The 22,916-nt window shown below is 36.4% G+C and overlaps 1 protein-coding gene across 1 annotated transcript in view; it reads right to left on the bottom strand.

Moving 5' to 3' along the window:
• Positions 1-166: 166 nt before the first annotated feature.
• The window catches only part of LOC139980622 (leucine-zipper-like transcriptional regulator 1), a 30,446-nt gene continuing 7,696 nt past the window's right edge, over positions 167-22,916 (bottom strand). The window contains exons 9-20 of the mRNA XM_071992409.1: positions 22,337-22,483; positions 19,280-19,334; positions 18,538-18,648; positions 17,468-17,659; positions 16,233-16,365; positions 12,287-12,351; positions 10,540-10,656; positions 9,799-9,967; positions 8,408-8,592; positions 7,527-7,624; positions 6,230-6,416; positions 167-5,591 (exon numbers count right to left, since the gene is read on the bottom strand). Coding sequence (XP_071848510.1) covers positions 5,412-5,591; positions 6,230-6,416; positions 7,527-7,624; positions 8,408-8,592; positions 9,799-9,967; positions 10,540-10,656; positions 12,287-12,351; positions 16,233-16,365; positions 17,468-17,659; positions 18,538-18,648; positions 19,280-19,334; positions 22,337-22,483 — 1,639 coding nt within the window. The 3' untranslated portion in view covers positions 167-5,411. The remainder of the gene's footprint in view (positions 5,592-6,229; positions 6,417-7,526; positions 7,625-8,407; positions 8,593-9,798; positions 9,968-10,539; positions 10,657-12,286; positions 12,352-16,232; positions 16,366-17,467; positions 17,660-18,537; positions 18,649-19,279; positions 19,335-22,336; positions 22,484-22,916) is intronic.

The following is a 22,916-nucleotide window of genomic DNA, read 5'->3' as shown; positions in this document are numbered from 1 at the left end:
CATCCAAAAAATAAAAAAAAGTTCAATGAAAGAATAATTCCTTTGTAAATATGCAAATATTAAAAACAGTGCACACTAAATAGAGTACTTTTTTAATTTGAAAAAAAGGAGAAAAAAATCCCATTTTTTAAGGAATACATAAAAGAAATACATAAAACGATATAGATAAAACTTAGAGATATCAAATTGTGCTTCTACTTTTAACTTTTTACATACATAAAAAAGAAAAACTTTTGTGTTATTTATAAAATAAATTTCAGACTTTTTTAATAAAAGGATACATCAAATATGCAAATTAGATTTTATTGAGGTTTTGGGGAAAATATGGGATGAAGGATATAGCGTATTATCATTCTCATTTTTTTTTTTGGAGGAAAGATAAACGGTGCAAAAAGTGGGTTCACAGACATAATTGTCTCTGGGGTCCGACCTGGATCTCAACAGCTCTGCTTAATTTGCATAAACATATGTACATAATTAACCTGTTGTTAAAAGTGGCCTGAACATCCGATCAGAGACTTTAAACTACAACGTTCAATTCATAAATGAAATAATCTTGAATTGGTGAAACACAATGTAAACAATCTGTCGTGATTTGGAAAACAACAGGTGAGGTTAAAGTCTGGAGTTCATAAACAAGCAAAGCGTAAATTGCCCCTTTAAACAGATACATAAAGTTACCATTACATTCTGAATACAAGATTTCAATTTTGACAAATCAAACAACAGGTGCGATACTGCGACCAGAGGGAGGAATAAAGAGCAAACATGATAAAGTCATGAACGTTTACCCTCGCAAAGTACCAGAGAAACTTTAATATCATTGAGAAGAATAAATATGACGTTCCAGAGATTAAATGAAATGTTGTTTGTTTACTGAGGCGAATTAGCTTTACGTGCAGCCTTAAAGAAGCATATTGGTTTTAAAAATCCCAATTGAAAAAGATGAAAGAAAAATTCAATTAATTAAAAACGTTCAAAAGACAGAAGTATTTCCTATTAACATTGGTATGACTTATGTTGATCTTCACTGAAAACCTGCAGTGTTCAAGCGCTATGTATGTAACACAGCAGTAATGTTTAAGAATGGTGAACGTTATGTTTGTTACACAACAGTGATATTCAAGTATGACGTACGTTACACGACGGTGATATTCAAATATGACTTACGTTACACAATGGTGTTTTTCAAGTGTAACGTACGTTACACAACAGTGATCTATACAAGTATGACGTACGTTACACAACAGGGATATACAAGTATAACGTATGTTACACAACAGTGATATTCAAGTATGACGTACGTTACAAAATGGTGTTTTTCAAGTTTAACGTATGTTACACAACAGTGATATTCAAGTATGACGTACGTTACACAATGGTGTTTTTCAAGTATAGCTTACGTTACACAACAGTGAAATTCAAGTATGACTTATGTTACACAATGGTGTTTTTCAAGTATAACGTACGTTACACAACAGTGATATTCAAGTATGACGTACGTTACAAAATGGTGCTTTTCAAGTATAACGTACTGTACGTTACACAACAGGGATATTCAAGTATGACGTACGTTACACAACAGGGATATTCAAGTATGATGTATGTTATGTAACAGTAATGTTCTAGTAAATCTACGTGTTACAATGCCGTGATGTTCAAGTATTATGTTAAATTACATAGCAGTGACGTTCAGTATATATATTACATAGCAATGACATTCAAGTGTACAATACATAGCAATGACATTCAAGTATATATGTTTAGCAATCACATTCAAGTAAATATTAAATAGCAATGACTTTCAAGTATATATTACATAGCAATGACGTTCAATTATACGTGATAAAGAAGTGACGTTCCAGTTCACGTTTGTTACAACACAGTGATGCTCAAGTATATGTTATCCAGTAATGACGTGCACATATTATGTATGCTACAAAGATTGTATATATATATTACACAGATTGTAATAAGACACAACAGTGAAGTTACACTATGCTTGAGACAATTTGTTGTGTTCTTTATTTTGCATACAACTAGTACTGTAGCTTCATTCTATAAATCATTTGAAGTCAGGAAAATTAGTTTTAAAGATTAATGAGACAGGACAAAAAAATGGAGTGATAAATCTACCAGACAGGCAGTGATGTAAGTTCTAAGCAATGCATAATACTGTTTGCATGAACTACTACTGCAGTTTGAAAATACTATACATGTGTTGTTGGAGACACATTTGTAAAAAGATGTCAGCTTGGTCAATAAGCACAAGTTGGTAGGTTAAAGAGCTCTGACTACTGTCTGTCTGGTAGGTTTCAAATAATACAAAGATACAGAGACTTTCATATTTGAGGGATGTTGTTTAAGCAAAGTCCTTCATTAGGAAAGAAAGTGAAATTACATTGAGTCATCTACACTGGGGCAACCATCATTCTCTGCTGAGATGTTGGTGGGTGGGGGGGGGGGGGGAGAGGGGGCTAAGATGTTATGTCATCTAGGGGAGGGTTTTTAGTAGAGCCCCTCTCCTTTTGAGAATTTTTCATAAAACAGGGTCGTTTGGATGCAATATGGTAGTTTATTTTGCAAATAAATGTTGAGCATTCATTTACTGTTTAGTGCACATGAATGTTATATATTTACTGTATACTAGGATTTTTTGTGACACTCTCCCCCATGAGGGGGGAATGAGCCCCCCTAACTTTATTTTAGAAGGGCTAAAGGCCCCCCCCCTCCCACACCAGAAGTATACATGGTCATCTATATTGTTTGACTGATAATTTAAATAACTGCACAGTATTATGAAAACGGTTGAGATAATCGCATGAAATGTCATTTTAATAATACTGATAAGACAAGGTTTCTACACTTTATATTGGAAGCAGTGAAGGTAATATTAATACTGACAAGGCAAGCCACTTCATGTTAAGCCACTTCAAAATTCCATATTTATTGTAAATAATCGGATAAAAACATACAGGACTGACCTTTGGTGGTTGTAACAAGATTAGGATCATTTCAAGTGAATGAATTATCTTGCAGGACAAACAGACTTACCACTTCAATTTGTCCAAAGGACAGGCAGTTTTATTTTTAAGAGGGTAGCCACCACCTCTATAATGGATCTTATGTTAAACAATGAAACGACACTGTTAGACAGTAAGTTTTTGACTTTCAGCAAACCTTCACTCTACAATCCTCTAAGAATATATTTTTTACTGAAATTTCTGAACATTTAGATTTATTGAGATTGGTGCTGCATCATGGGAAATTCCACAGAAAGGCTTACACCTGATTTTTGGACACCATAACGATGTTTTTCTAAAGCTAGCTAGTCACACGGTAATGCCACATATAGATCAAATCTAACATCTTGTGATTTATTTAGGATGCAAGGTTAAACTTGATCACTTTTATTCAGAAAAGCAGCCAAAGATTAAAACACTGTTGCTATATCTCCCATAGTGGGTATAAAGCTACGACGGTGTTACTTGGTAGTAAATTACAACTGTTATGATGGAGTGTAATTTTACAAGGTTATAAAGCAACTTATGCAAATATTTAGATTACCAAACATCATTAGGTTTCTTACTCTCCTAATGGATTTCTAGTAATGATCTTGTTTCAACACAGACAACCTAATTACCTGCGAGGCTAGATATATTGTACAAGTGATCTACACAATGATTATGAACCTCCATTATAAATTAACCCTGCCACACATGATGCACTACTTGTATGTTCTCTGAGAACTCAGGCTGATAGAACAAGAGATGGCAAAGGAAATAATGATGTGGCGGTAACATTCCAGCAGTGATACCTCCTGGGTGTCATTGTCAAATCTTCTGCCTTCTGTGGGCATTTGTTGGTTCAGGATGCCACACAGCTGACACCCATATTGCACCTTGGTCTTATTTGCAGGCTGTCTGTACTGATACATTACATTTATCAAAGCAGTATATTTACGATAAACCATCATTATGTGATACCTGTATGGTACCAATGTTACATTTAACAGCCTTCTAGGGTTATTTGATGGTTGGTGAAGCACCACTGGTGATACCCATAGGATATCCTTGGCATTATTCAACCTTGTCTACTGGTATATTACATTCTGAAAACCAGTAAATTTGATACCTGCCTGGTACCATTGTTACATTTGACAGCCTTCTAGGGTTATTTGACGGTGATACCCATAGGGTATCCTTGGCATCATTTAACCCTGTCTAATGGTATATTACATTCTGAAATCCAGAACATGTGATATCTGTATTGTACCATTGTTACATTTAATGGCCTGTAAGGGTTTTTTGTTGGTTGGTAAAGCACCACAGGTGATACCCATAGGGTATCCTTGGCATCACTAAACCCTGTCTACTGGTATATTACAATCTGAGTCCAGAACATGAGATACCTGTAAGGTACCATTGTTACACTTGAAAACCTTCTAGGGTAACTTCATGGAAGCACCACAGGTGATACCCATAGGGTATCCTTAGCATCATTCAACCCTGTCTACTGGTATATTACATTCTGAATCCAGAACATGTGATACCTGTATGGTACCATTGTTACACTTTAAAACCTTCTAGGGTTTTTTATGGAAGCACCACAGGTGATACCCATAGGGTATCCTTGGCATCACTTAACCGTGTCTACTGGTATATTTCATTCTGAAATCCAGAACATGTGATACCTGTATGGTACCATTGTTACACTTTAAAACCTTCTAGGGTTCTTTGATGGTTGGTGAAGCACCAAAGGTGATACCCATAGGGTATCCTTGGCATCACTTAACCCTGTCTACTGGTATATTACATTCTGAAAACCAGTAAATGTGATACCTGAATGGTACCATTGTTACACTTTAAAACCTTCTAGGGTTATTTGATGGTTGGTGAAGCACCACAGGTGATACCCATAGGGTATCCTTGGCATCACTTAACCCTGTCTATTGGTATATTACATTCTGAAATCCAGAACATGTGATACCTGTATGGTACCATTGTTACACTTTAAAACCTTCTAGGGTTATTTGATGGTTGGTGAAGCACCACTGGTGATACCCATAGGGTATCCTTGGCATCACTTAACCCTGTCTACTGGTATATTACATTCTGAAAACCAGTAAATGTGATACCTGAATGGTACCATTGTTACACTTGAAAACCTTCTAGGGTTATTTCATTGTTGGTGAAGCACCACAGGTGATACCTATAGGGTATCCTTGACATCAATCAACAGCAACTGTCTACTGGTATATTTGTAGTTAATAGCAAAGCAGCACATGTAATACTTGCATGGTAGCACCATTGTACTCAGAAGCTGCAAACACAGGGGTACATCCTGTAAGGTGAAGCAGCACCAGTGGTGATCCCTGTTGGGTACTATCATCATCATCATCGTCATCATCCCTACAGACTATCCATAGGTTCCATATCATACTGCAGATTGTGCCATATATTATTCTTTTCGTGAGGTGACGGCTCCTGGTTTAGGTTCACCTTCAGACTCTTCATGTGAGCAGCTAAGCAGTTTAAAATCTCTAGCAGAAGACCTCGACTTAACTGCTGCATCTTTGGGCTCTCGCTGACCTGGATGATAACGGAAAGAAAAACGGAGAAAATAATGGTGGAATTTTGAGCTATGGGCAAGGTGTTATTGACAAGCATCTTACATTCAGGATCACAGAGGTTTTTGCCATCACACCAAAAAAGGGTGAAAACTTCCAAAAATCACATTAATATCTTCAATAATCAACAAATATTCAATACTGTTTTTTCTTGACACGACTTTCGGCTTTTGTTACACCTACACCTCATGTATGATCAACATCACAAAGGCGTGGGGCGGGGCAGGGGGGTGAGGCTGTGGGATAGAATCAGGATATGCCAATGGTTGTAAAAATCAGTTTCATCAACAGAACATCTTCTTAGTCCGAAATTGCAACTACATGCTTAACAAATTTCATGAATATTTACACATAATTATTAAACTCAAAAAACATAAATTATCAAACCATCTGGCATAAAAACCACCCAGTTACCTAAAGCTCTGTCTATAGATAAATTTGACAAACTATTTACCACAAATCAACTACTATGAGAGAATCTGAAATGAATTCCATGAAACCTGCTTAACACAACAACAGGTCTGAATGGAATTTTCAGCGATGGCGAGTTTTGTATGAATGGTTGAACTTTGACACAATTCATCCGCTAGAAATCCCTACCTTTGTAAAGTTCTTAACGATGATTTTCAGTGCATGGTCCTTCATATCCTTGGCACCGACTCTGTCTGCAGCGTCCAGAATTTCCACTACATTTTGGACTGAGATGTTCACCTCCAAGTTCTCCTTGCAGAAAGTTTGGAGACGGTTGTTACTAAAACTGAAATAATCGGGGGCGGTGAAGAGGAATCTAGAGAAATTCTGAATTAAGGACTTTTTAAGCATCTATTTGAGTTCGATGGTAGGTAGAAAAAAGGACTTGGGATCCAGCACCAAATATATTGAACCTATGTACCCACTTTATAGCATCCACCATACAGTACCCACCAAATAGCAATCACCACTCAAGTCACTCAATCCATACATTAAATGCAACACCTAACACACAGTATCTACCATCAATCCATACCTCACATGCCACACCTAACATATAGTATCTTCCATCAATCCATACCTCACATGCCACACCTAACATACAGTATCTTCCATCAATCCATACCTTACATGCCACACCTAACATACAGTATCTTCCATCAATCCATACCTCACATGCCACACCTAACATACAGTATCTTCCATCAATCCATACCTCACATGCCACACCTAACATACAGTATCTTCCATCAATCCATACCTTACATGCCACACCTGACATACAGTATCTTCCATCAATCCATACCTTACATGCCACACCTAACATACAGTATCTACCATCAATCCATACCTTACATGCCACACCTTACATACAGTATCTTCCATCAATCCATACCTCACATGCCACACCTAACATACAGTATCTTCTATCAATCCATACCTTACATGCCACACCTGACATACAGTATCTTCCATCAATCCATACCTTACATGCCACACCTAACATACAGTATCTTCCATCAATCCATACCTCACATGCCACACCTAACATACAGTATCTTCCATCAATCCATACCTTACATGCCACACCTGACATACAGTATCTTCCATCAATCCATACCTTACATGCCACACCTAACATACAGTATCTTCCATCAATCCATACCTTACATGCCACACCTAACATACAGTATCTTCCATCAATCCATAGGTTACATGCCACACCTAATAAACAGTATCTTCCATCAATCCAAACCTAACACACCACACCTACTGTACACTATCTACCACACCGGTCCTACAATTCTACATTGACTCCACTCATTGTCAGACTTCACGCTAGTGAACAGTGAATAAGCAAACAGCAAACAGTAAACTTAGAAAATAAATAACTAGGAACCTTAAGATAAATTTCATGCAAGGATACAATGAATCTTCAGCAGGCATAGACACTGCACCAAAGTATATATATCTTAGCAATGAATCGCAGGCTTGACGGGATGGGATAACTTCACCGATTGTGATCTGTGATAAAAAACAAAACAAAGAACAGGCGGTAAAATAGTTGTCAAACATTGATTGATGTCAATGACGCTAACTTGACACTAACTATATATACCCAATCACCCTGTACTCACCATAATACTATACCCAATCATGCTGTATTCATCGTAATTAACTGTACTTTACCCAATCACCCTGTTCTCACCTCACATAAGTGTACTATACCCAATCACGCTGTATTCATCGTAATTAACTGTACTTTACCCAATCACCCTGTACTCACCTCACATAAGTGTACTATACCAAATCACGCTATATTCACCGTAATTAACTGTACTATAATCAATCATGCTGTATTCACCATAATTCAATGTACTTTACCCAATCACACTGTACTCACCGCAATTAACTGTATTATACCCAATCACACTTACTGCAATTAACTGTACTATACCCAATCACACTGTACTCACGGCAAATTAACTGTATCACACTGTAACTAAGTATGATGCACTTAAGTGTTAACTACACTGTACCTAGTTAATTTTACTTTTGAATATAACAAGTTTATCCTTTACTGTACTCAACTGCACTAGTACTGTGCTCAATATAATGATTATATATGATGTATATATTATCAAGATAACCTTCACTCAAGTTTCATACCTTTTCCCTGCATATCACTGAATAGTTTTCCATAAAATCCCTGAAACGGAATTTTCATCCTATCTTAATCTTCTTTCTTCCAACCAAAGAAAATAATTCATTATAAACACTGGTAAAGTAGAATTACCACAATCTTACCACCACAGTGTTGCTTTCCGGAGCAAACGATCGGAAGAGTCCCTCAAAATATTTGCTGCGAGCTATCAGGATCACTTTATGTGCAGAGATCAAGGTGCCATCCAGGTCTAGATTGATGTCACTGGTATCGCATCCAGTCTTGCTCTTCAAGAATAATTCCATATCTTCTGCTAGACTGGTCATAGCTGAAACAGATGTAATAGAGGAAGCAGTCAATAAAGCACAGTTTCTGTATAAACAGGTGTCCATAAAATAAGTGACTTGAGGAATTTCAACCACCCATCTGCTTGTGGTAGTTCCAGGTCAGGTTAAGGATTACAAATAAACGCACTAATCATGTTTGTTCAATATCATGCTACATTTAAATAGAAAAGATAACTGTAGAAGGGAAATGGGGGGGGGGGGGAAGTTGCTTTCATTTTTCCTGATTTCAACTTAGTTTGGGTATATCTTTCTTCCATGTAAGGTAAAGTCAAGTGATGCAAACACATAAATATCCCATATGTTCATATGGTGCTGTATAACTAGGAAAGTAACGGAAGCTGAGGTTGTGTGTGTGTGAGAGAGGAGGGAGGGGGGGGGTGGGGGAGGGTTTGAGGAAGAGCAGAACATGCTTTGAGTTTCATGATTTCAGCTCTAATTGGGTGTTTCTTAGTTCCAGGGAATGTAAACACAACCATACGAACATACCAAAGGAAACTAATGGGCAGGGGAGGGGAGGGGAATTGAGTTGGAAGGATAGGGGGACTGGGAAATTTCATTTCATTTATTTGTATCTTCACAACTTGACAAGAGAAAAACGGAGCATATATATGCAAATGAATAACAAGCTGTGACAGAAACTGTATTAAAACCCCCTGGTGGGCTTAACAAAGTAGCACACTCCCTTGCATGAAAAAGCAACATCTACATCCAAGGTATTAATCCAATTTGGTTTCTAATTTACAGATTTTCAAATTAGGTGTGTCACAGTTCCAGGTAAGACCAAGTCATCCAAACACAGGCATACCGTATTTTACTTATATATAGAGACCGTGACATTTTCTGAATTTTCTCACATTCCATATATATCTCAAATAATTTTTTTAAATAGTCTGTGTATAATACAGATTATCATTGAACAATACTTGGTGAATATTTTACCTTCACGTCAGGTTTCAACAAGTTGTACAATATAATACAATATGTCATACTGCATGGGGACTACATGAAGAACTTAATCGAATGTTTGCTATGTAAGTAGAGGTTCGGCTTGCAGTGCAAAATGGCGGAACAAAGTAGTTTATTAATGAAACCGGAGAAGGAAAACTACTTTTGGAGGAAGTTGGCATCAACAAGTTTCTTTTTCGCAACGTGTCAAATTGTTTCAGCGGAAATTAAAGTCCACTTACTACTCTTATCAAATTCTGGCATCTTTTCTGCTTGATACTGTTTTCCTGAAGTCAGCTGTTTTCGTCTCACAACTTGCACCATCAATGGCTGAGCCAGGAAGTCAAAGTCACTACTCATCACGATGCTGTTGAAATTGCTCTCTTTCACCACAAAATTCAGGCAAAATTCCTAAAAGAGGAAAAACGAAAAACGATTAAAACGTAGTTCCAAATAAGTTCAAGATTAACAGGGTCACCCACGACAGAAGTGGTCAAGGGATCCTCTCAGGCTTATCACAATAACATTTCTGAATTTGTTTTTGCACATGTGTAACAAGTTTAACCCCCCTGACACACCCCCCCCCCACCTCTGCCAGTTCCAAAACCTCTTTCTGGGACTGACATTTTAAGTCTTCAAGCAAAATGAAAGTAAAAACCATCTTACAAGTCACTAGAGAGAGAAGTAACTTTAACATAAATCAAGTTTGTACAGATTTTTTTACAATATGTTTACTGAATCAAAGGAAGATTAAACATGAACCTAAGTTTCAAATTGACTAGACCCATCCCAATCTAAACCCCAAATAATATATTCCATCTTATATTCTTCACCTTAATCATAAATAAAGTAATAAATCAAATGCTTCTGTGAAATCCATATTTTAATTTTGTTCGTGAAGTCACCTGATGTTGCTCGACAAAACAAGAAAAAAAAAACACAAAAATATGGCAGAAGTCACAACAAAGCTTTTGGAAGCTTACCTGAATAAAGTCTAACTGAAGTTCATTGGCATACTGCAAAACCCTCAGCACGTTACAATGATTTACGGAGACCCAAATATAGTGAACGCACATATACTCCAACTTTATGAGAGAAAACTGTACACAAGAAGGGGAAAAAGGCAAAACTTGAGGAAAAATTGAACAAAAAAAGAGAAAATTGAAGAAAAGTTGAAGAAAAAATGAGAAAAAACAGAAAATTGAAAATTGAAAATTGAATAAAAAATGAAAAAATTGAAAATAAATAGAAAATTTAACAAAAAAAGAGAAAATTGTATAAATAATGAGAAAATTGAAGAAAAAATAGCAAATTGAAGAAGAAAAGAGAAAAAGGAAAAGAATGAACCGTTTTCATAACATCAAAGTTTTCTGTCTATTCTTGCTTTCATATCCAAAAAGTTATTTGAAATTGTGTCATGATAATAAAAGTCCATTGTTCGTTGGAGTGCTGAACCTACTTTCTGACCCCAAACCTGCTTTTTTTTTTAACTGTGTATCAGCTGCTGTGTCATTCCAAACTGGGTATCATGGGATAAATTTGCTCCTTTTTCTCCTATAAATCTCATACACAGAGCTGACAGTGTGAGAGCAATATGTAGTTTAATGCCATTTTTTATATTCTAGTCTTGACTCTTTTCCATCACAAACAGCCAATGTGGCTATGTCTAATGCAAGGCTTTGTTACAATACCTGTGACAAGGTATACTACACAACAAACATATGGTTTGCATACAACAGCAATGCAAGCAGAATTCTCATTGGTATGAGTACAAGGCTAAACGCATACTTATGAGTCCTCAGTCTTGTATTATAACCTAAAATAGATTTTCAAATTGTCCGAAATATGAGTACAAACCCATGAGGGTACTTAAGAGAACAGACAACTATATATATGATAATATATATGTATAATATATATATATAATATACGATAAATGACATTAATTCCAGGTGAAGAGTGCTCAATATACCTGGGTATAGAGCTGGATAGATATAGATAATGTACACTCGTACAAAGTTTGCGCTATTACTCGAGTTTCATGCTTCTTCGCAATCGCCAGATAGCTAATGATCAGGTTGTCTGGCTGTGCTGTCATGGTGCTGTCATTTTTTCCGCTTTTTTCTGTGTCGACACTTTGACAAAAGTGTAAATATATAATATATATATATAACATATATATATAACATACATAATATACATGATAATATATATAACATATATGATAAGTATGAAAAGAGCACCAGGCTTGTAGTATGAGTACAACAGCATGTGTACGAGTAGAATTCCCCTTGAGTACCGGTTATAGAACAAGACTATAGGCATACTTATGAGTCCTTAGTCTTACATTACTATCTAAAATAAACTTTCAAAGTGACTGAAATATGAGTACAAACCCATGCGGGTACGTACAAGAACATACAACAATATAGACTGGAATATGAGAAGAGTACCAGGCGTAGAAGTTCCCAATTTTAGCTATTTGCTAAAGAGTGCAAATGCCTAATCAATCTACTTGCTTCCCACTTTCAAACATGATATCAGTTACTGTATTGATTTTGATATGTTCTTAATGTCTACCGGCAGAAAGAGGCAAGTGATTTTCTATCCCTACTAGCAAATGGTGAAATCCACTTGAACTTAGCCAATCAATAGCCTGGATTTTGAGGCCTGGAGTGTAGACTTGCTACAAGTCTGCTGCACAAGTCAATCACATTTCATGCTTCTCACCTCATGAGCCAATCTGTAGACATCCATGAGCAGAAGCAGATGGTCCACATTTTTCTCTTCAAAACCTGAGAAAATTAAAATCAAACATCAAGATACGCACACAAAGATGGGAGAAGAAAATCAGAAAATGTTTGACAGTGCTGAGAGGTCATAGAAGAATCGGGTCTCAAAAGTAGACTTGATGAAAAGTGCAACTTTATGCCAAATCGTAGACCATTCCACTATACCATCACTGTAGGTTGCATTATAAGGTCATTTTGGCCGTGCAATGTGGAGATGAGAAAACTGTACCCTGACACTAACATTGAGATAACAGTGGAGGTAAACACAGTTCATGACATTTCTTCCCTAAATTACAAAATCCTGCCAACTACAATAAATAAACTTTATTTATGGTATTTATATGTTTCTAAGAACTTGATTTCAATTTCAAGTTATTGACATTTCTGGATTAAACATGATTGGGCGAATCCTTTTCATTTTCTCTTAGTCAGGAATTGGATTCAATGACTCCAGGACAGCACCGCTTCCTTTTTTATTAAATCCTTGATACACCTCTTGCACTCCCAAAAGTACAGCACCCTGCCCAGACCAGTCGGGGGATATCTGATTTGATTATTTATTAAAAGAACCGTCTAAATATGCCTCAGAATCAACCATTTGATGCTTAATCTTTCATTTTGTTCTTGGGGCAGGACCCTCAGATCCCACACAGTGGGAGTCGTCTTTAATAATCTCAGGACAGCTTCCTCTCCTCGTAAAACCCTCAATTCGCCTCTGGAGCTTACATAAACGTACAAGTCGAAACCAAAATCAGTCCTAGGAAATGTTGAAATTTGCCAACTCACCCTATGACAGGAACAGCATATTAATTAATATTCAAATAATAGCGATACAAAATAGGGGTGTCAGAGAAATATATCATAACTTTTGTTTGTTATCTGATCATCATTTTTGAAATACAGTCTAAAGTGAAGATAAAAAGCATTTGAAACTATGACTACAAAATGAAACTGTCAATACTTCAAAGAAGAAAAGTTACTGAATGATTGGGAATTTTGAGGACAGTGCAGCCCTTCGGATCTTTCTGTCAAAATAAGGTTACACATAAATAAGTACTGTCGCAGTAGCACTGTTTTAATTAACACAGTGTGACACTTGAGTATTAAAATGACTAAGTCTGAAAAATGAAACATTTTACTATCCAAGAATCAATTCTATTTTAGGGAAATAAAAAACTCGACCTAACAATGGTGAAACTTTGAAACCAAAAGTCCTCAAGGAAAGATAATAGGCTCTTTCACTTTTATAGAAATATTCTTAAAGGGTCTGATGAAATATTGAAAGTGAAGTACTTGATACTGAGGGAAGAAAATACAAAGATTCCAACACTTTATGATCCTCTTATTGTAAGAACAAAGTTGCATATTTAATAACAAGGAAAGCAAAAGTGTTTATTAACCTCATAAACTCTTGTCCATATTGAATATATCCATGTGTGTATCTTTAACCTGATAAAACTCTTGACGATAGTGAAAGGTTAGCAATTTCTTTACAACATAACAGCGAGAAGGCCAGAAATTAAACAGGACATAAAAAGCGTCCAGTTAAAACAATCAAATATAATTTATTAGACAGAAATATTAGAGTGTAAGATCATGTCAAAATCTTCCAAAAAGATGTAAACTTGGTCAAAGGTAAAGATGGCTTCCTAAAATATTGCACGTTGTTCAGCAAGGATACACCTTCTGTGATCACAAACTATAAATTAACTAAAAACTGCAGCAGCCACACTGTATTTTGAACTGACTCATGTGCTGTAGTCCTCAACCTCAGTCGACCTCAGTCAACCTCAGGGGGGGTAGGAAGCTCCCAAAAAGTGGGAGGGGGCACAACATCAGAGGGGCACTTTCTCATTCCACAACCACCACTTGTTATGCTATAAACCGATACACAACGGCCATATCACTAATGATGTGTTAGTATGCTATCACTACTGTTATGGTGTACATGATTTAAAATTAACAAAGGCTTAAGATAACCAAAAGACAGTTCTTCATCAAAGGGGCACATTTTATTTGCCAATAAGACACATTTGCTCTTTTGGAAAAAAGTGGGGGGCACGTGCCCCCACACGGCTACTATCCCCCTGGTCAACCTATAAATCCACTTAAGCTCCACTTCTTCCCCAATTTTCTTAGTATTATTGTGAATCGTTTCCATGATTACAAGCTCAAAGTATTTACATTTTTTAAAGTGTTAACCAATAGGAGTCTGACCCTTCTTAAATTCTTGACCTCTGTGTCTAATTCTCGGCTCCAATCTAATTTCTCTGACATATTTGTTTTGGCAGGTCTAAATCATTTATAACATTAATAAATAATAAGTGGTGGTACAAGTAGCATTATTACCCTCTTACATTAAACTTTTGGCCTTTACTGGAAATTTTGAAAGAGTTTTAGTTTCCTTTAACAAGGACTTTGCATGTGACACATCGTTTGCCATGTGACCTGAAGCACCCTCTACTTTCTTTTGTGCTGTTGAATCTTAGCCTTTTTCACAAGTAACAGCCTTTAAATTCAGGGGTTGCCTGAAAATGACAGTAGGAGGGGGTGTTAGGGTGGGGTGTGGGGGCGGGGGTGGGGCTCTTGAAACTATAGATAGGATAATATTTCTTGATGATTTTTGTGAAGGTGGAAGGTGGGGGGGGGGGGGTGGGCAGGGCAAGAGGAGCCTGTATTTTCTACTCGTTGTTACACTCTTTCGTTGTATTAAAAGATTACTTTTAGGAACCTTACTGGCCTTCTCAATCCTTTCTCTAACTATGTCAATGGGGTATTTCAGACCTCCCAGCAGCTCTTCAACAAAATAAAGGTTTTCTTATAGGTTGTAAAGGAAGAAATAAAGGTTTTTAAAGACTTCAAACATGAAAATAACGAATTTTAATTGTCCAAAATGAAGTTAATTTGTAATATACTCACCACCTATGCCCATTTATGCCCATCATTTGTGGCCCTCATTTAAAACTACCTGACTTACATTAACTGTTGTTTGTGAGTCTGTTTTGTATCACTGTAGCATAATGCCTGGCTGTCCACAAAAACTTCATGGCCAATGCTTAGCATGACTGAATGCAATATTTTTACTCTGCACTAAATGTTTAAAATATTTTAACTTAAAATAAAAATAAACATAAATGTTTTCAAAGGTTTTAAGGAGTATTTTGAAAAATAAAGAGATATTTCTGAAATAAAGGTTTTTTTAAAAGTTTTATCGGTTTCGCTGGGAGGTCTGGTATTCTCTTTCAACCAAATTAGATTCGAGGGTATTTAAATTTTCTTTGTATTCTCCTCCATTGGAACAACAAATCTTTCTGATTCGTAGGGCCTGGCCATAACCTGTATTGTCCAGAATATGTTTGCTATGGGGAAAGACTCATACTTTCGGTAAAGATTCTTGAAAAGTGGGTTTTACAAATACGCTGGTTTCTATTTTACCTTCGTCAGTCCGTACGTTATGCAAATCAAGGAAGGGGACGGAATGATAATCAAAAGGACGGGGTAAATTCAAGCTCACCTTGAGAATATATTGTTGAGATCTCTCATGAAAGCCTCAAAGGCTATGGAGCAAAAGACTCCCAACTATCATCCCAGTGAAATGCTGCATTCTGAGGGACATTTTGGCAATAATCTAGGTCTGTAATTAGGTACACATGCAAGGTTGTGCTAATCACTACTATCGATTCCTCTTTGCTCTTGGAATCCACACTTTCATATCTCCTTCAGTCTGGAGGTGATAACAGATTCATGCAAATAGTTACTCTTGAACAAAGTGTTCGTACACTATCAGTAAATAGTAGAAGGTCAAGGCATGCTCGAAATGAGAACATGCTTTGACGACCTCTGGTCCTATTATTGAGATGAAAACAATTGAAATTAAACTGTACCTTCAGGCCTCCAGTCTAATTTATCTGTGTATATGAACCAGAGTACCATTTGAAAAGCCTCTGGTCTAGCCTCTGATAGAACCACTTGAAAATGCTGGTTGTCACTCTGCGCAACGTCCCCCAGGCCAGCATTCTGACAAGAAATATTACAAGGAAAATTATCATAAATATTATTGCACACATGAAGAACTGGATGCTTTTTGGAAGAATAAAGTCGGGCAAAGGTGAAAGCAAAAAACGTCATGAACACAAAAATGCTCACATGTTTTTTAAGTTGTCCATGTCGGTGTTCTTGAATCCTTTCAAACGTAGTAATACTCAAAATAATTTGTCAATCAATCTAAGAGGTTTTTTTCTATCAAATTAATGTTAATTATGACATAATTGAAGATTTTATATCATTCTAAACACGTTGTTACAGACTCTTTCTTCACGACAGCATTAGTCACATGCTAACATTAAGTTTGGGATTTTCTAGGAAATCTTGGAATCTTTCATCATTATTTGAAACAAACACTTCAACGTTAATAATTTAGGCAAGTGCTTATTAAACAGGTTTCCTTTCAACGGATAGTAACAAAAAGTTGATCAAAATCAACTTAACAAGATGCTGTAAGATTGCACAGACACATCAAACAAACACAATAATTGGGAACCAAAGGGGGGGGGGGACGGGGGGAGGGGGGACTAAAATGAAAAAATGACACTTATCAGGTGGCTGAGAAGCAGTCCTCCGCTGTACAAGATAGGAGAGGATGGTTACAAACTGATAAGATACACTCAACTGTTCCCTGAAACGCACAATTAGACACTTTGTGCATTACAATGAAAAAGAAGTAGGTCTGTTCATGAGGTCTGTGCATTCTGTTCGAGTAATGTACAATTGACACACCTAGTTTAGTTTAATTGATGGCATTCCTTAGGAATGCGTCAATACAATTTGTAACATAATCGCTACTCCGCGCTAGCTCCTCTTTGGCAGTAATTATAATTCTACAGAACAAATTCTCCTCTCTTTTGTGTTCTTCGTGACTGCTGGTTAATCTCAAGTGGTTGAATCCCTCTTATAGATAGTCAGCAGTCACGTAACAGGTTGACGACCAGAGGTCACCTGTTACCGTGGGAGACCACTATCAAAGGGTATGGGCCACTCTAGATACGGTAGAGCAATGGTGCAGAAGTTGTGAGGAGACAGGTATAAAACCGCAAGCCAGCGAAGTAAAATTAAGTCTTACCTGGGCGGCCAAAATTTCTTTAGTCTTCTCAATTTTTTGATGCAGATATCTGCATCTGGCAATGATGATGGCAGCGTGACCAGAGATTTCTTCTCGGTTTTCTCCGACCAGAAAATCAACGTCTGTGAACTTTGAGGTCAGGAGAAACCTTCCAAAGTCGTCCTTCAAGGTGCACGGTTGGTAAATTGAAAACTGCCGAGTTAAAACAATTAAAAACGATTAAAAGGCCATCCAGTTGATTTGTTAGTAACGCTTCGTTAGGATGAGAATAATTTCGACCTCAGTTTTTAAGTTGTTTTGGCCACTCCTTGCTTGACAATTATGAGACAACTTTCTGGGATTAACAAAAAAAACTGACAACAGTGTAAGCGTATTAAGCAGATTTGAGTTGTATCTTCCTTAGGATTACAGGATGAAATAGGATATCTTCTTTATGATGACAGGATTAAATAGGATATCTTCTTTAGGATTACACAATGAAATAGAATATTTTTAATAAATGAAACTCTGAAATGGATTCAATATTTATATAGTTCACCCACCAATGGTGTGAGGGTTCATATCCTTTGTGACACTGCACCAAGAAAATTGACAGATGACATATACCTCAAAATGCCTGAATGCTCCAATAGGAATACAACACAATATAACCATCATTATAAACAACTTTGGTGAATAGTCACTGATGTCTGTGGTACCTAATTCTAAACATATTGAAATCTCAACACACAAAGACCACTCTAAATATCTCTCGAAAGAATATACTTCATGCAATGACCACACGACCGCTTTGTTCGAAAGGCAAGTTACTTGCCAAAGAATCAAACCCGTATTGTGACCACCTCATTGCGGATATCTGTGCATTTGTGTGAAAAGAAGGTTTTTCAAACAAGGTCTGTTTAATGACCTTTGACATGTAATTCCTAAACATCCTTCAAGATACATGATCATGCAATAAAATAGTATTGCAACAATTCAACCTCAATACTCTGTCTTCTTTTGTGCAATAGCAAATATGTAAAGGCTAAAATCATGAAAACAGACATTTTGGCTAAAAAAAAAAAACTCACCTGAAATCTGTACATCTCGGAACTCCTTACATTATTATCAACTGTTCCTCCAAATATATACATAGCATCCCCAATGACCGCAGCGGCATGAAATAACCGGCCAGAGGGGCTCTAAATGAAAAAAAGATATGCACAAAAGTCAGTTTTTTCTGGTTGTTATTGTTACCCATTTCTTAACCCTTTTTTGTACAAGTCATATCTATGTAGGCAGAGAGGGGTTGTATCTGTCATGCCTCCAAAAGGAGGGTGTGGATTAGGGGGGATTAGGGAAATATGGGAGAAAGTATGAAGTATTATCAATTTCAATATATAATTTAAAATATGAAAGATGTCAGAGCAGGGTATGACCTGGCTCTCGGCATACTGTATATGGTAACAGTTCTCATAAGAAATGGATGCTATCACAGTGTACCCTAAACTGCAAACATTTTATTAAACATTTTGATACTTCGACATTCCAGTTCAAACTTGAAACGCAACGACACGATCTATAAATCAGTCGTTAATCTCAAAATGTTTTCTACATTCAAATTGAATGAGCCACGTCAACCGTAACCCTGTAAAACTCATAAAAGTTGACTAAATTTATGAAAATGTTGCACTTCCTCACAGGTTTTCTGAACAGTTCACAGATAGCAGTTAAGTAGCCTTCCACAAAGGTGGACCTTAGCACACTTCATATGGGAGTAAAACATTTAATTGGAATTTGACCATTAATTGGCTATGCTTCATGTAAGTTTACCTGACTATCCGTGGAAGGAGTGACAACTGACCAAGTACCATCACCAATGTCGTAGCTGTGTGAAAACATAATATAGAGCTATTAAAACATGTTAAAGGGGTAAGATGGTCTCAAAAATATTTTTAAAAATATAAATATAATATAGTGCTTGTGAAATGAAGTAATTTTGTCCAATTCTCAGCTTAGTCTATTGTTGAGATACATATTAATATTTTATTTCATTTAATTTTGTAATCAAATGACAAAAATCAACATTAATCAGTGATTTCAATTGTAAAGTAAAGACATGCATTTTGATTGTGTTAATGTACAGCTCCCGTTATGGCATGTCGTCCAGTGCTTGATATCTGCATATAAAGAGGGAGGCCCAGGTTTGAATCCCTGTGGGGGCTGGAAGTTTTTATAGTGTTTTGGAATTTCCAACTCACTACAATTTCAATTATACATACATAATTTATTTACTATATCTGTCAAACCACTTGCTACTGTACACATTCATTTCTTATTTACAGCTTGGCTTGCCTATAAAAAGTGGTAATTCTGTGTAAATTGTCAGATTCAAAGCACCAGGGGTGCACTCTGTACAATCAAAACACTTGGGTAATATGCCCTCATTGACAGTTATACAAAGCCAGTTTATATGCATTCACACCACAATTTGTGGTATACTTATCCAGAGAAAATAATAAATGTAACCTTTTTTATGTCAGGAAAGCAACAAAATATTGAGATGGGTAGTTGGAGTGATGTGTGTCTTTTCATTTTTGCTCTATACTATCGATTTTTATTTTTGAAATTGCATTGTTTAATTTGTATGTAGATTGAATTTTACCTTTCAAATGGATATGTTTCAACACAAATCCGTAGAATTGTAAATTATATGTGATAGATACTATACATAACTGTAAATTTGACAGTGCACTAGTTCCTAAAAAAAGGAATCAAAAATATTAAAAAAAGAATGCAAAAATGCATAGAGGTTTTGATGATTTCATAACACTAGACTTCTGCTTGTTCACCAGAAATACCTAAATGCCCTGAACCACTATTTTGATGTACAATTACACTATGGCATGATGAACACAGGTCAGTCTACTGTACGTGGCAATATACAAACCTCCACCGAAAACAATAGGGTTCTTGTACCCAATATGATGCATCCACACACTAAGTATGAGAAGTACCCATGATTACTACCTTGAGATATCGTGTTGACAAGGTAGTCAATTTTGACCCCTGGTGACCTCTGATCTCCACCACAAACAATAGGGTTCTCCCTTTCATTATTAAACATCTACACACCAAATATGAAAAGTATCCATGATTCCTATCTTGAGATATCGTGTTGACAAGGTAGTCAGTTTTGACCCCTGGTGACCTCTGATCTCCACCAAAACAATAGGGTTCTCCCTTTCATTATTAAACATCTACACATCAAATATGAAAAGTATCCATGGTTCCTATCTTGAGATAACGTGTTTACAAGCTGGGCGTCACACACACATACATACACACACATACTGTACATACACGCAATCATGACTGCATTGGTTAGTATTCTCATCGAAACAAAAAAAAATGATGAAACACATTCATTAGGGGAGTGATTAATAGTTCTCATTACCAACAAAAGTCAATCATTCTTCATTTTTGTCAGCTCTTTAAATCAATAAGTGATGACTAAACTTCTTCTTGGACAATTCTTGGAAAAACATATCCTGTGTCACTACAAATTTCAAAAGAGCAAGCTGAAGCAAAAGTGTTTATTTTCTAGGACACATGATTGTCGGGCAAATTCACATTAAACGATCTGGCAGAGAAGCATGTTATAATTAAAAAGAGGCTCCAATATAAAGTGCCTGTTTGACTAAAGAACAGTCATAGCGGATCCAATTTCAGCCGTCGTCTAGAAAGATGACGTGTGAGGCACCCGCAAAGGCATGAGACATCGGAGTTGACTGTCTGTCTGGAACATGACGATCCTTTTATCCCTTTTTCCCCCCTTGTCTGATAGCTGGATTAATTTCGTAATGGAACAACTGAAGGAACAGCTGTACTCAGTTAAATTTATGATGAAAAGTTCCATGACTCATCCTGTTTATTATTACAGCTTTGAAATATTAAACAATGCTTTACTCCAAGAATAAAGTCTGTCAAGGAACATTCAAGCCATGAGAACCTTGTGACCTTTTAGAAGAACATTAAACAGCAATAAAAAATCCAAATGATTTATTGCTGATTCACACCGACGGATTATGAGTTGATTCATGTGCAGTCAAACTCGTGGACTCACAGAAGTGAAAACAGTGATGACTAGTTGACATTCCACGAAAATTGTAACTATTCCATGTGGAACAGTGGAAGATGTAACTGAACAGTGTAGTTGATTGGGTATTAAGGTATTTTCAATGCTTTCATAGCCTAAAGGAAGAGTCAATTGGACTATTAAAATACAACATTTATTTTTTTTGGAAATGACCCTCTGTGACTGGTAGCTTACAAGTGCTATGAATTGTGTAATGCAGTCTATACGGTCTCTCTGGGCCCACGAAGGGTAAAACAGACTATTTAATAAGAAAATAAGAATAAAACTCTGCGACTGGTAGCTTACAATTGTAATGAATTGTTTAATGCAGTCTATACGGTCTCTCTGGGTCCATGAAGGGTAAAACAGACTATTAAATAAGAAAATGAGAAAGACACTCTACGACTGGTACTGTACCTTACAAGTGCTATGAATTGTGTAATGCAGTCTATACAGTCTCTCTGGACCCAAGAAGGGTAAAACAGACTATTAAATAAGAAATTAAGAATGACACTCTGCTGCTGGTCACTTAAAAGTTTAAGTAAATTGAGTAAGCTGTAGTCTAAACCCATTATCGTGACCAAAAGAATAGATAAACAGACCACTGAAAAACATAAAGCATTACCATGGTTACCAGTGACCAACAACTTTATACAATATTCTTACCATTCGCATACCCCCACAGAAGGAAATAGAGACAAATAGATTACCAAACAAAACACAAGAATGGTTCTCTTTGACCCAATACTTACCAGTGTAGTTCATTGGGTAAGGTACTATCAGCAGCTCCTCCAAATACATAGAGATGATGTTCATGCGCTACCATGATGTGACCATACCTCCTCTGGGGTGGGGGAGGGGTACCCTTTAGTATGTGATCTGATGTTATCTTTCTCCACCTAAGACAGAGGGGGGGGGGAATAGAAACCAGAGATGATTTAGAGGATTAGAAACAACCGGCAGTATCAAACATTCTGTTGAGTTTGTTGTAAACCTTTTAAAGCAATAGACTGGGATTCAATTACGAAAAAATTATACCAACCATTTGCAGTTTCAAAACATTCTGTTGGGTTTGTCTTAAACCTCTCAAAGCAAATAGACTGGGATTCAATTACGAAAAAATTATAACAACCATACCCACTTCAAACCAGATTCATATATTTCCTTTTTTTTTTAATTATTCAACATTTTGGGGTATTGTTATATTGTATGTAGTTTTGTTATTGAGTATTGAAAAATTGATCAGAAGTGGATTAAAAACAAACTGTTTAACATTGTATATGCAGTTACTCTCTATATTGTTTACAGTAATCTTTATCAATGGAAAACAGT

This window comes from Apostichopus japonicus, chromosome 15, assembly GCF_037975245.1.
Source record: "Apostichopus japonicus isolate 1M-3 chromosome 15, ASM3797524v1, whole genome shotgun sequence".
NCBI lineage: Eukaryota > Metazoa > Echinodermata > Holothuroidea > Aspidochirotida > Stichopodidae > Apostichopus > Apostichopus japonicus.
Note: the sequence above shows the minus strand (reverse complement) of the source record. Positions and strands in the feature narration are given on the sequence as shown.